This window comes from Ceratotherium simum, chromosome 7 (genome assembly GCF_057802395.1).
Source record: "Ceratotherium simum simum isolate JZ-2026a chromosome 7, ASM5780239v1, whole genome shotgun sequence".
NCBI classification, from domain to species: Eukaryota; Metazoa; Chordata; class Mammalia; order Perissodactyla; family Rhinocerotidae; genus Ceratotherium; species Ceratotherium simum.
Window position 1 is genome coordinate 75,781,508 of NC_141906.1, and position 14,294 is coordinate 75,795,801.

General features: G+C 39.7%; 1 protein-coding gene across 1 annotated transcript; it reads right to left on the minus strand.

Moving 5' to 3' along the window:
* Nucleotides 1–485: 485 nt before the first annotated feature.
* On the minus strand, nucleotides 486–1,520 carry LOC101395708 (olfactory receptor 8B12-like). The gene has a single exon (XM_087434055.1). It carries the CDS (start codon nucleotides 1,508–1,510, stop codon nucleotides 560–562), a length of 951 nt encoding a protein of 316 aa, XP_087290181.1. The 5' UTR covers nucleotides 1,511–1,520; the 3' UTR covers nucleotides 486–559.
* Between the last annotated feature and the right edge of the window lie 12,774 nt (nucleotides 1,521–14,294).

Here is a 14,294-nt window from a genome sequence, read left to right on the forward strand (position 1 = left end):
ATTTTTTACCATGTGCAAGGATAACTTAGTAAAAATGTATTTTAATATATTTTTAAAAATATTTCATATAGTTTTTAAATGAAAGTTGGAGAAGAGTGCATGTTCTCATGACTAAGCAGAGTTCCAGGAACATGAAGCATTTTGCCTCAAGTCCTGAAAAAGCTAGAGGAAGTACTGAAACTGGATGAAGGAGTCCAGCAGGGAGGGAACTAAGATTCATTAAGTGCCTGGCATTTAATTCTCTCAAAAACCCCACGAAGTCAAGATCATTGTCTCTCTTTTAAAAATAGAGAAATTAATATTTAGAGATATTAAGGCATTTGCTCAAAGTCACACAATTACTAAACAACTGAGCCAGGATACAAAACCAACTCCACTATATGCCTCACAAATTGCTGTTTCCTCTACTACCTACTAAATGTGGCCTATTCACCTCACTCACCTGACACACACCCCACAGGTCTCCTGAACTCATTTCTCTTTCCCTTTTCCATGCTGACTAAACTGAGATCCTTAATTGAAAACAAACACTAACAAACAATGCATTGTATCTCCACCCTCAAATACTACTCCTTTCTAGAGAAAATATTTTTCTTCCCAAGATTTTCCTCAGGGCAATTTTGACATCCTTGTTCCTCAAACTATAGATCAATGGGTTTAACATGGGCACCACAATGGTATAGAACAGGGAGGACACTTTCCCTTGGTCAAAGGGCAAAATGGAAGGTGGTTTGAGATACATGAAAGCCGCAGAACCATAGAAAAGAGAGACCACAATTATGTGGGAGCCACACGTACTGAAGGCTTTGGACCTACTCTCAGTGGAGTGAATGTTGAGAATGCTTATGAGGATTAGAGCATAAGAGATGAAGATGGTGACCATGGGCATTCCAGTGCCAATGGAAACAACTATGAAAACCACCAGCTTGTTCACATAAGTGCTGTTGCAGGAGAGCTCAAGGAGAGGAAGGATGTCACACATGAAATGATTGACAACGTTGTTGGCACAGAAGGTCAGACTTGCTAAGCTTCCCGTATGGACCATGGCCCCTGAAAACCCCGTCACATACACTCCCAACAAGAGGAGTAAACAGACCTCAGGAGACATGGTGACTGTGTACACCAATGGTTTACAGATGGCAACATAGCGGTCATATGCCATTGCTGACATGATGAAAGACTCAGAGATGACAAAGAAGCAGAAGAAAAAGAATTGAGTCATACACCCTGAATGCAAAATAATGTTCTGCTTTGAGACAAAACTCTTCAGCATTTTGGGGATGATGGTGGTGGAGTAACAGAAGTCTATTAAGGAGAGGTTGAAGAGGAAAAAGTACATGGGGGTGTGCAGGTGAGAGTTCAACCCAATCAGTGTTATCAGGCCCAGGTTCCCCACCACAGTGATCATGTAGAAACCTAGAAACAAGAGGAAGAGAGGTATCTGTAGTCCTGGCTGGTCTGTCAAGCCTGCAAGCATAAATTCTGTCACAGAAGAGTTCTCAGCTGCCATCGTCCTCTGGAGATGAACAGGAGGGGCAGTCTGTGGGGACAAGAAGAGAGAACCACTTAGAAAGAAAGACACACACCACCATCATCCCAGTATCCACCCCCGTTCTTGAGAGTGCAGTACACAGAGAGAGATTTGAACTTTGGTATGGTAGGAAGGTTGTTACTGTTTGCTATGGATCTATCTTCACAGCTCAAGTGGCTTTTACTGCCAAAGAAAAATATGAGGCTAACTTTAGCCTCCAGAATGAGAACTTGGTGCTTTGAGAGAAAAAATACCAAAAATAAGATAGATGTCTCTTAGATTATAATTCAATCCATTTTCCTTGTCCTTCTCTCTCCTATCTCTGCTTCAGTTACTGAAACCTGGTCCTCTTCCCCGGACACAGTCCTGACTGGCAGATGCCACTGAGACTCTGCTCAGAGCTCCCAACTCTGAGTCACTGCTGTCAGATCAAGAAGGTGAGGTCACATATTTACAAGATCTCTTAGCTCAAGTGGCTATAGGCTTAATGATAATTTTTTAAGCTAACACTTATTTAAGTGGTTACTATAAAAGGCCATGTACTAAGAGCTATGTGAAGATATTATTATCATCCCTATTTTGCAGAGGAGACAACTCAGTTAAGAAACTAGCTCAAAGTCCCAAAAGTACTGCGTTGCAGCCAGAAGGCAAACTTGGACATTCTGACTCTCACAGTTTGCACTTGTAACAATGAATTACAGAACTGACCAGGGTCAGGCAGGTATTCACCTTCCTTTAGTTTAGAGCCATAATGCTATACTATACTGTCTCTTGTCCATAATTGTTCTAGGACAGAAAGTGACCATAGTGAATATAGAACACAGCTTTGAGCTCAGAACACTCTCCTCCCAGTCCAGTCCAAAGGCTCAGATAATCTAATTTACCTTGTAACTCTTTCTGCACAGAACATGATTTCCAATTGTTGATTTGCTCAAAAGCCCCTCCCATTTCCAGGAAAGATATAGTGCCTTTTCTTGACCAGTGGATAACAGGAGATTAAAGTGTTTTATTCTGGATTACGTATCTCAATGGCCTAATTATTAAGACGGAGACTCCCGTAAGACCATTTCCTCAGAGATTACTTTCTCAAAGGAGGAAGATAAGTTTGTTTATACCCTTGATATTCCTTGATTTGGTTTTTAAAGATAATTCTTTCTTCTAAGTAACACTTAAACAGCACTATAAGGGAAAAATCATTGTGAAAAAATTATTATCATTAATATTGCTTGAATACCCAATAAAGTACCTGACACAGCACACTTATACTGACTTCTGGCTGCCAAGATCCAAAGCACTACACAAATATATCCTTATTTATTTCTCACAATAATGATCTCCATTTAAAGGTAAATTGCTCACAATGACATTTTGTTTCAGAGCCCACATGCCTGGGTCTGTCTCACTTCAGGTCCCCAAATCATATTCACTAGACTAAACTTCCATCTGATGAAAGCTACTGAAATCCATAAAGCAGGGTCATTGCCTATTGGATCTGGCAGTCTCTTAAAAAGGAACTAATAAATAAAAAATGACTATAGTAAAAAGATGTGATTAGATCAAGGAAAGATTAACATAAAGGGTCATCTATTATAATTTAGGATAGACATTCAATAATGTATTCATATTCCAGCTCATTCCAGGAATAATTGCTCTACTTCTAGCTCAAACAAGAAAGGAGACTGCTCTGATTCCCCTCCCCTTTCTTCTCATGGAGTGTAGGTTTAATGGTAACAAGAATCCCTATCAGGTAACTGCTCTCAGCCTCTGCCAGGAACAGCCATTCTCTAAATTACTAAATTACTGTTATTTTAACCTCTTTATCAGGTAAATCACTTATCTCTGTTTCATGAAGGTCTATTTCTGAAGTTTTATCTTGTTGTTTTGTTTGGAACATATTCCTGTGTTTCTTCATTTTCCTTGATTCTCTGTGTTGGTTTCTGTGTATTAGATAAAGCAGCCACCTCACCAGTCTTGAAAGAGTAGTCTAGTGTAGGAGATGAATATTAATGTTCAATTCCACCCTATCTTTGGTTTGTCTCCCAAATCTTTGTGATTATTAAAGCAGCCTACTTTATTTTTAGTGGCTCCCAGTAGTTGAGGGTGTGCCAAGATCTGTCAGTGTCCCAAAGGGACAGTCAGCACCTAAATTTAGGCTAATTGGAAGCCAGACTTTTAGACAGCAGCTTTTCAAGTATGCAAATGAATACAGTACTCTGGGACTCTGAGTATAAGTCCTGCTGGCCATCAGAGCAAGGTGACCTAGAGGTGTCCCTAGGTGACAGCCGCAGAAATTGGTGCACCAGGTGTGTGTACAAGATCTTTTCCAGGAGACACTAGAGACCTGGAGTGAGGCAGAGTGAGCACACAAATATGGAACCCACCAGCCTCCAGTACTGAAAGGATTTAATTAGACCTCTATATTAGTGCCAAATCAGCCTGTCCCTCAGGCCAAAACTCCAGGACAAGCAAATAGGACTCTTTCACAGAAAAACTGTTGGGAGTGGGGGGTGTTTCACTCTGCTGTACATGCTGTGGCCTACGGGTGTTAGTTGAACATGAACTGACTCTCTGTTTGTTGCATTCCCATGGGACCCATGAATGCAAGCCCTGGTGGCCCCCAGAACCAAGCAATCAAGGGGTTCCCCCTAGGCAACAGCCACAAAACCCAGGGTGCCAGATAGGAAAACTGGGGCACCAGACCTGAGTACAATATCCGCTCTGGGAGACACTGGCATTTTGGAGTACAGCAGAGGGAGAGCAGAAAAATAACACTCACCCTTCAATGTTTCTGCAGAGGATCACAGTTGGCCCTTAGATGTGTGTTTAATTAGAAGCCCGCCCCTCAGGCCATAGCTATGAAGATAAGCTATAGGCCTCTTTCACAGAACTAACAGGCACCTTAGTCTGTTGCCTCTTGCTGTGCCCTGGAAGTAGAAGCCAGTTAAGAACTCTTTCTCTTTTGGTTACAATCCTATGGGACCCGTAAGTGTAAACTCCACTGGCTACCAGAGCCACTTGATCTTGAAGTGTCCCCTAATCAGCAGCAGCAAAAATAGGAGTGCCAGACAAGGGTACAAGCTCCTTTCTGGGAGACAGCAGCAAGCTGAAGTGAGGCAGAGGGAGAGCAAAAAGATGGCACCCACAGGACTCCATCTTCAGAGAGTATTCAGTAGGTCCCTAGATGTGTGTTAAATTAGATGCCTGCCCCCTCTCGCCAGTGTTTTAAAATAAGCATGTAACCCTCGTTCGCAGAAAGTCTAGGTGCTTTTCAGTCAGCTGCCTTTGCCTGGGCTCCGGCATGGGTGAGTCTGAGCACTTGAGCCCTTTAAGAACTGTTTCTCAATTTGCTATAATCCTGTGGGTCTCGTACACCTACTGGCTTTCAAAGCAAGATGTTTTGGGGGCTTGTCTCAAAGGTGCAGGTCTTAAAATATGGCGTGCTCCATGTGGGGTTCAAACTCTTCACTCCTCAGGCAGAAGCTCAGGTTTTTGAGCTCCCTTCAATTGTCAGTTGACAAGCAGGGAGTGGGTTTATGGTGTGATTGTGTCTTAGTCTCTCCTAATTGCTTCTATGTGAGTTTTTTCTCGTTTACCCCAAAGTGAAGGAGATACTCAGCTGGTTTTGGGGGAGGGGGGGTTGAGAAAATTATTACACATGTAGCTGTAGATTCAGTGTGTCCATGAAAGAAAGTGAGTTCAGGACCTTCCTACATCACCATCTTGAATCAGAACTCTTAATTGACTTTTTAATTTTGAACCAGCCATCATAACTGGACTAAGTCCACTTAGTCATGGTATATATGTTTTTATGTATTGTTGGATTTATTTGCTAATATAATGTTGAGGATTTTTGCATCTATATTCATGAGAGATATGGTCTGTAGTTTTTTTTTTTTTTCTGGTATTATCTTTGTCTGCTTTTATTATTAGGATAATGTTGGCCTTGTTGAATCAGCTAGGGTATAACTTTTGTCTCTTTCTTCTGAGAAAAATTATAAAGAATTTGTATAATTTCTTCCTTAAGAATTTGGTAGAATTGGCCATTGAACCCATCTGAGCCTGGATAAGTTGGCTAGAGTGGGATGGAGTTGAGTATTTCCTTTCTCCACGTGAAAGCCTAGAGCCAGCTTTCCCTTGTGAGGCCTGCCATGAAAAGACTTTGTAATTGCCTGTGGTCAGGCCTGAAAGATTACACAGAAATCTTGGCTTGGAGCAAGACTCCTCAGTTTCCAGGGCCTGTGATCTTTTCTCTGGATTCATTCTTCCAACAGCAGACCAGACTGTTGTGTTCACTCCATCTGGTGGCCAGGCAGAAGCTGTATGCAAGGGATGTGGATGGCAATTGAGCATGTGGACTGGAAGTGCTCATACCTGTGTATGTGTAGGCCCCTCACCTTGTGGGACAAATATGGGAGTGAGAGATGGAAGGAGTAAGCTGTGGTCCATGGCCAGGTACCTGGGAACCAGAGTGGCTCTCCCTGTGCTACCATGTTTTGCATGGAACTTTAAAGATTCTCAGGATTCTAAATTTGAATCTGGCCTTCCAGGGTTGTGAAAGTAGTTTATCAAGGTAAGAGGCAGGAACGTATTTTATTTAACACTTTATTAGCTTTATTTTTTATAAAATTGCTCCCCTACACCTCTGTTCTAGTTCAGGAATGCCTCGATGCTGTATTCCTGTCCCAGAATCTGTTTCTCCAACATCCGGGCCCAGCAGGCTGCCTACATGGACAGCTCCTGTAGGAACTCCTTGGCCCACTGCAATCATGATGAGTCTGACTGATAAAAAAACATGGGACCTTTCTGGCTTCTCACATTACAGTAGACACAGGCCACTTCACTGAGCAAAATGAGAGGGCAACTGCCATGTAACATTCTAATTTCCCTGAATATTTTTTTCTCTTTGTTTCTTCATGTACAATCATCCCTTAAATGGCTGGTGATCCTAGGCTGTCCTCATGTATTTAAGAGACAACAAGTAACAAATTGACTGAACACTCATTGTAATATGGCCAGGCTTTTCAACAAGCAGACCTCACTTTAGGGAAAGAGTGATCCACGTGTGTCACTTTATTAGGGGTCAAACATCCAACAGTATCTGTAGTTCTTTTTTCTTAGGCAGGTCAGTTTCACCAGAGAAGAGCCCTACAATTTTCTAATTTCAGGGGGTCAAGGAGGATGACAGTAAGACTGGCTGCAAACATTCTTAGAATTCAGCAGTTGAAAGAGTCTGCAGATCTCACCATTTACTACACAGTCCTAAACATAATCACCCTCTTTTCAGTAGAGATTGTCTCACCCTTCTGATGGGCTTATTGACCCTAGTCCAGAGTCTCTCTAGCTCAAACCCTCTAAAAGTCAACCTCAAATTTATTGGAAGGACTAAGGAAAGAAGACTTGCAAAACCTAGCCATCTAAACAGAATGAAGAAGAGCATCAGTTAATATTTAAATAAATTTTCGTGACATATTTACAATAAATTGAAAGGTACTTAATACTGCTGAACTTCAGTTGCTTCACCTGTTAAAACATTACCTACTTCAGCCTTGAGGTATTGAGAAACTCATAGAATGCATTCTTTTTAGTCCTTCTTATGGGTAAACGCAAATAATAGTATCATGTCATATGAAATATTTTTCTTATATAAGCGGAGAGGAAATTGAAAGAGAAATAACAGAGTGTCTGGCTTTATGCAATTTATATTCATAATTATTTGAGGTAGGAATTTGTTTGCGTTTTAACAACGAGTAGACAGAATTTAACAACGATGAGAATACTTAGGTCAAGCTTGCATGTTAGTAACAGGCAGAACAGAGATGCACACACATATTTAGACTGACTCAAAAAATCATGTTCTCTTTAATGCTTACCTTATCACAATGACTGTAAATTTATGGTTACAAATCTAGGTGGGCTCCAGGTTAAAATGAAAACTTCATTCTCAGAGAAATGCCAGTGCCAATCATGAAAGGGATAAGTAAATCCTCATACAGGAAACTAACCTTATAAGAAGAGGAGCCCAAATGGAAAAAAGGAGAGGATCAGGCTTTCCTTTCTCAGTCTGAACTTTGAGAAGTAGACAAGTCCAAATGTGATCTTGTACAGTGAGGGTAAAGAATGGTTTTAAAACATAGGTTTTATTATTATTTAGGTATGGCAAAGCCAATGGATCAGATGACTGCCATTGAAAAGATAGTTTGTGAGAAAATATTTGAAAAAGACATATCTGATAAAGGACTGTTATCCAAAATATAAAAACTGTTAAAAGTAACAGTAAGAAAAGGACCAATTTGATTTAAAAATGGGCCAAAGACCTTAACAGACATCTCACTAAACAAGATATACAGATGGCAAATAAGCATATGAAAAGATGCCCCATATCATTTGTCATCAGGGAAATGCAAATTAACAAACAATGAAATACCACTACACACCTATTAGAATGACCAAAATCAAGAACATTGACAACACCATCCGCTGGGGAGGATGTAAAGCACCAGGAACTCATTCATTGCTGGTGAGAATGGGAAATAGTACAGCCACTGTGGAAGAGTTTGGCAGTTTCTTATAAAACTAAACATACTCTTACCAAACAATCCATCAATTTTACTCTTTAGCATTTAAATATGAAACCTATGACCATGCAAAAAGTTTCACATAATGTTTATAGCAGCTGTATTCATAACTGCCAATCTTTGAAGCAATCAAGATGTCCTTCAGTTGATGAATGGATAAATAAACTGTGGTACAGCCAGACAATGTAATATTATCCAGTGCTAAAAAGAAATGAGCTATCAAGTCAAAAAAAGTCATGGAGGAAACAAATGTATATTACTAACTGAAAAACCAATCTGAAAAGTCTACATACTGTATTATTTCATCTCTTTGACAATCTGAAAAAGGCAAAACTATGGAGACAGAGAGACATAGTGGTTGCCAGGAGCTCGGAGACAGGGAGAGGTGGATAGGTGCAGGACAGAGGATTTTTTATGGCAGTGAAACTACTCTGTTTGACACTATAATGGTGAATACATATCATCATACATTTCTCCAAACTATGAAATGACAACATCACAAGTGAGCTCTAATGTAAACTATTGACTGTGGGTGATAGTGATTTGTCAATAGGTTCATCAGTTGTAACAAATGTACCACACTGATGGGGAAATGTTGATAATGAGGGAGGCAGAGTAAGCAGGGTTAGGATAGGCTAGTTTGAATAATTTCATCTGGCTGTGGGGCATACAGGCTGTCCCCAGTAGTCTGGAACTTTTCTCTGGGAAAATTAGGGCAAGTGGGTGGTAGCCAGAGTTTGAGAGCTTGATAAAGAGGGTTATTGGGGGTATGGGCCTGGATTGGTTGCTTTGCATTTCAAAATCATGCTTACAGGCAAGCTGTTTACTGTCTCTAGGAATTGGATAACCCTAGGAGGAAGAGTATCTCCGAGGTCAGCAAAGCCCCAGGTATCAAAGCATCAGAATACAGAACAAAAGACATGGTTAATACAGAAGTCCTCTGCTACATTGCCTGGAGGATGGTAACTCTGTGGGACTCCACAAGCTGACAATGACTCAATATCTCATAAGACATATTCTGCAGAAACACTCCACATTTATTTCATTCTTCTCACCTCCTTCTCTTTAGGACAGTTGTGTTGGAACCCTCTGGCCTTATCTCAGGTTGCACCACAGGGAAGCAAGGTTATGGTCACTTGTCCACTGTGGAGGGAAAGAAGAGGCTTTCTGAGGCCTGCATGCTAGTTGGTGAACATCAGAGACAAGACCCAAAGGAAGAAACAGGGAAATCTCTGGGACAGAGTCTGAGTCACTTAGTCCAATTATCAACCTGTACCCTGAGAGTCAACTTCTAGTTCTAAATTTTAATTGATTTCTTAGTTTATTTTAGGATGTGTTACCTTTTTCCCGTTATTTCTTCTCCTATGACAGTTTCATCTGGCATAAAAAAAGAGCTCAAGGGAAGTGACATCAGCAACATGGCTGAATAAGATGTCTCTCATTGTATCCCCGCTCAACAACAACTTTTGGCATCCATCCATGGACAAAGGAGTCTTTATGGAAGCTATGGGATCCAACACCAAATGACAAGGAACCCAGAAGGAGTTTTGTCCACCTGTATGTTGGGTAATAGGCACACAGGCCTCAGTCCCAGCTGTGGACACTGAAGTTGCCTAAGAACCAGCTCTAGCCACTCTCAGCCACAGTCCAGGAGGCCCTGGAGAATACTGTCTTAGACAATAACTGACGGATGAGAGGGCCTTTGTGTAAGTGCAGGTTTCCAGTGGAGAAGTTGCAGCACACGGTTGGAGCAAAATAATATGAGTTTCAACCCACTCGTGAGGGTAAGAGGAACAGTTTGTCTTTATCTGCATCACCCCTACCCCAAGATGGCACAGCTCAGTGCCAAGCGAGATCGGCTCAGCCTGTGATTTCTACCACAGGGGAAAGTGAGACAGAGTGAGTGAATGCCTGCCTTCCCCACTGTATGGGACCCTGTCAAAAGGTCCATTTCTTCCGTGTTCCATCTAGAGTAGTGAATTGGGAGCTCCATGTCTGCTGGTGGGAAGAGGCTGAGAAAGAATCATATAAGACTCTCAGAGGGCATTAAATAGACATGGATCCTACTAATTATGTTGCAGACTCTATCAAGAAGCCTGCCCAGAAGCTGCTGGGGTTGCCTCACCCATGGACCCACCAACTGGCCAATGGGCACCCACAGTGCTCCACATGACTTACCCACAAACAGCCCCACCCTTTGTCCAGCTCTGTTTGCACTCCAAGAGTGGTGAGAGTGAGCTTTGGCAGATGGCTCTGAGCACTTTGAGATGGCCCTGCGTGGCAGTGAGCACACACAGAAAGCCAGCCCAAATCTGTGGGCCTGGAGAGACCACAATCTGGAACTTTAGTTCCAATTTTCAGAAAAAAAAAAAAAGGAAAACTATCAGGACACCCCCTGGTGAACTGCAAGATCAAAAGAAGGCATAGAAGCTTAAGAATTCTTCCACAGAGGAACCAAGAAGTGTGGAGCAGGTATATCCACAGAAGGTCTGAGAAAGGCTCAGAATCCCTAGCAGAGCTGACAGAAAGTATTTCTCTCTTCAGTTAGTAAAGACTGGAGTTGGTGACTGCTACTACAGATGCAAAGACAGCAATGCAAGACTTCAAGGAACACAAAAAATCAGGTAAAACACGACACCATCAAAGGATCACAATAATATTCCAAAACTGACTGCAAAAACATGGAGATCTCTAATTTACTTGATAAAAAATTCAATATAGCTGGTTTAAGGAAGCTCAATGGGCTACAAGAAAACACAGACAATTCAAAGAAATCAGAAAAACAAAATATGAACAAAATGAGAAGTTTAAAAGAGATAGAAATCATAAACAAGAACCAAATAGAAATTCTGGAGCTTAGAACACAATGAATAAAGTGAAAAATGCAACATAAAATAGGTCGAGAAGAAGAAAGGATCTGTGAATTAGAACACAGGAACTTTGAAATTACCCAGTCAGAAGAGAACAAAGAAGAAAGAATGAAAAAGTGTGAAGGAAACCTATGTGGTCTATAGGATACCATCTAAAGAAGCAATTTGTGAATTACTGGACTCCCAGAAGAACAAAAGAGGGAGAAGGGGGAAGAAAGCTATTTAAATAAATAATGGCTGAGAACGTCCCAATCTGGATAAAGATTTGGTTATTCAAGTTAGTGAACCTCATATGTCACCAAATAAACTCTACTAGAAGAGATCTTCTCCAAGACACATTATAATAAAACTGTCAAAAATCGAAAACAAAGAGAGAATCTTAATGGCAGCAAGAGAAAAGAAGCTTGTAACTTACAAGGGAATCCCTATAAGGCTATCAGCAGATTTCTCAGCAGAAATCTTATAGGCCAGGAGGAAGCAGGATGATGTATTCAAAATGCTTAAAGAAAAATCTGTCAACCAAGAATACTCTATTGAGCAAAGTTGTCTTTCAGATATGAAGGAGAGAGAAAGACTTTCCTACAAACAAAAGCTGAGGGAGTTCATCACCAGTAGACCTGCATAACAAGAAGTGCTGAAAAGAGTTCTTAAGCTGAAATGAAAGACACTAATTAGTAATATGAAAATATATGAAAATTTACAACATACTTGTAAAGGTAAGTATATAGTCAAATTCAGAATACTCGCATATTGTAATATGTCTTAACCACTTAACTCTAGTGTAAAGGTTAAAGAACAAAAGTACTAAAAATAGCTATAGCCACAATAATTTGTTACTGAATACACAATATAAAAAGAAGTAAATTATGACATCAAAAACAAAAGTGTAGAGAGTAAAAGAGTAGAGGTTTGTTTGTAATTGAAGTTAAGTTGCTATCAACATAAAATAAACTGTTATATCTATAAGATATTTTATATAAGCCTTATGGTAACTGCGAAGCAAAAAACTACAATAGATACAAAAAAGATAAAGAGAATAGAATCAAATCATATCAGTATGGAAAATCTTCAATTCACAAAAGAAAGCAGAAAGAGAGACTGAAAGGAATAAGGGAACTACAAAGTAGCCATAAAACAATAAATGAAATGGCATTAGTAAGTCCTTACCTATAAATAGTTACTCTTAATGTAAATGAATTATTCCTCCAATCAAAGAGTATAGAGTGGCTGGGTGGATAACAAAAACAAGACCCAACTTATACTGCCTACAAGAGACTTAATTCAGCTTTAAGGACACACATAGGCTCAAAGTGAAGGGATGGAAAAGGATATTCCAAGCAAATGAAAACCAAAAGAGAGGAGGGGTAGCTATACTTATATCAGGCAAAATAGACATGAAGCCAAAAATGGTAATAAGACAAAGAAGGTTATTATATAACTATAAATGGGTCAATTCATCAAGAAGATGTAGCAATCATAAATATATATATGCATGCAACATCAAAGCATCGAAATTTATTAATCAAATTCTAACAGATGAGAAGGAAGAGAGAACAGTAAAATAAGCATACAGGATTTTGATACCCCACTTTCAACAATGGATAGACCATCCAGACAGAAAATCAATATGGAAATATTGAACTTAAACTATACTTTAGACAAGTGGACCTAACACATATATACATAACATTCCATCCAGTAGCAGCAGAATACCCATTCTTCTCAAGCACACACAGAACTTTCTCCAGAATAGATCACATGATAGGTCATAAAACAAGTCTAAGCAAACTTAAGAAGACTGAAATCATGCCAACTATCTTTTCTGACCACGATGGTGTAAAACTAAAAATTAATAACAGGAAGAAAGCTGGAAAATTTGAAATACATGGAAATGAAATAACACACTCCTGAACAATCAATAGGTCAAAAGAGAATTCAAAAGGGAAATCAAAAACTATCTTGAAGTAAATGAAATGAAAACACAACATATCAAAATTCATGGATGCAGCAAAAGCAGTTCTAAGAGGGAACATTATAGCAATAAATACCTACATTAAGAAAAAAGAGGGGCTGGCCTAGTGGCATAGCGGTTAAGATCATGCACTCTGCCTTGGTGGTCTGGGGTTCACTGGTTTGGATCCTGGACGCAGACCTACGTACTACTCATCAAGCCATGCTGATGTGGTATCCCACATAGAGCAACTAGAAAGACGTACAACTATGACATACTACTATCTACTGGGGCTTTGCAGAGAAAAAAGGGAAAAAGGAGGAAGATTGGCAACAGATGTTAGCTCAGGGCCAATCTTCCTCAAAAAAAAAGAAAAAAAGGTCAGGTTCAAAGAAAAAGAAATGCCAAATAATCTAACTTATACAACAAAGAACTAAAAAGAAGTACAAACTGAATCCAAAGTTAGCAAAGGGAAGGAAATAACAAAGGTCAGAACAGAAATAAATGAAATGGAGACCAGAAAAACAATACTAAACATCAACAAAACAAAGATCTAGTTTTTGAAAAGATAAACAAAATTGATAAACCTTTACATAGACTAAGAAAAAAGAGAGAAGACTCAAATAAAATCAGAAATAAAAGAGGAGTCATTGCAACTGATTCCCCAAAAATACAAAAGATCATAGGACTCTACTATGAATAATTATACACCAATGAATTGAATAACCTAGAAGACATGGATAAATTCCTAGAAACATACAATCTACCAAGACTGAATCATGAAGAAATAAAAAATCTGAAAATATCAATAATGAGTAAGGAGATTTCATCAGTAATCAAAAATCTCCCAAGAAAGAAAAGCCCAGAACTAGAGAGTTTCCCTGGAGAATTCTACCAAACATTTAAAAAAGAATTAACACCAATCCTTCTCAAACTCTTCTAAAAAACTGAAGAAGAGGGAACACTCTCAAACTCACTTTATGGTGCCCAATTGCCCTGATATCAGATCCAGATAAGGAAATTACAAGAAAGGGAAACTACAGGCCAATATCCTGGGTGAATATAAATGCATAAATTCTCAACAAAATTTTAGCCAACCAATTCAAAAGCACATTAAAAGAATTATACACCATGATCAAGCCGGATTCATGCCTGAGATGCAAGGATGGTTCAACATATGCAATTCAACTGTGATACATCACACTAATAGAATGAAAGATAAAAATCATATGATCGGAGAGGAGTCAAGATGGCGGCATAAGCAGACTCGGAACTCACCTCCTCCCGTAGACACAGCCAATTTACAACTACTCGTGGAAAAATTACCCCTGAGACAGAACTGAAAACTGGATGAGAGGAACTCCTGC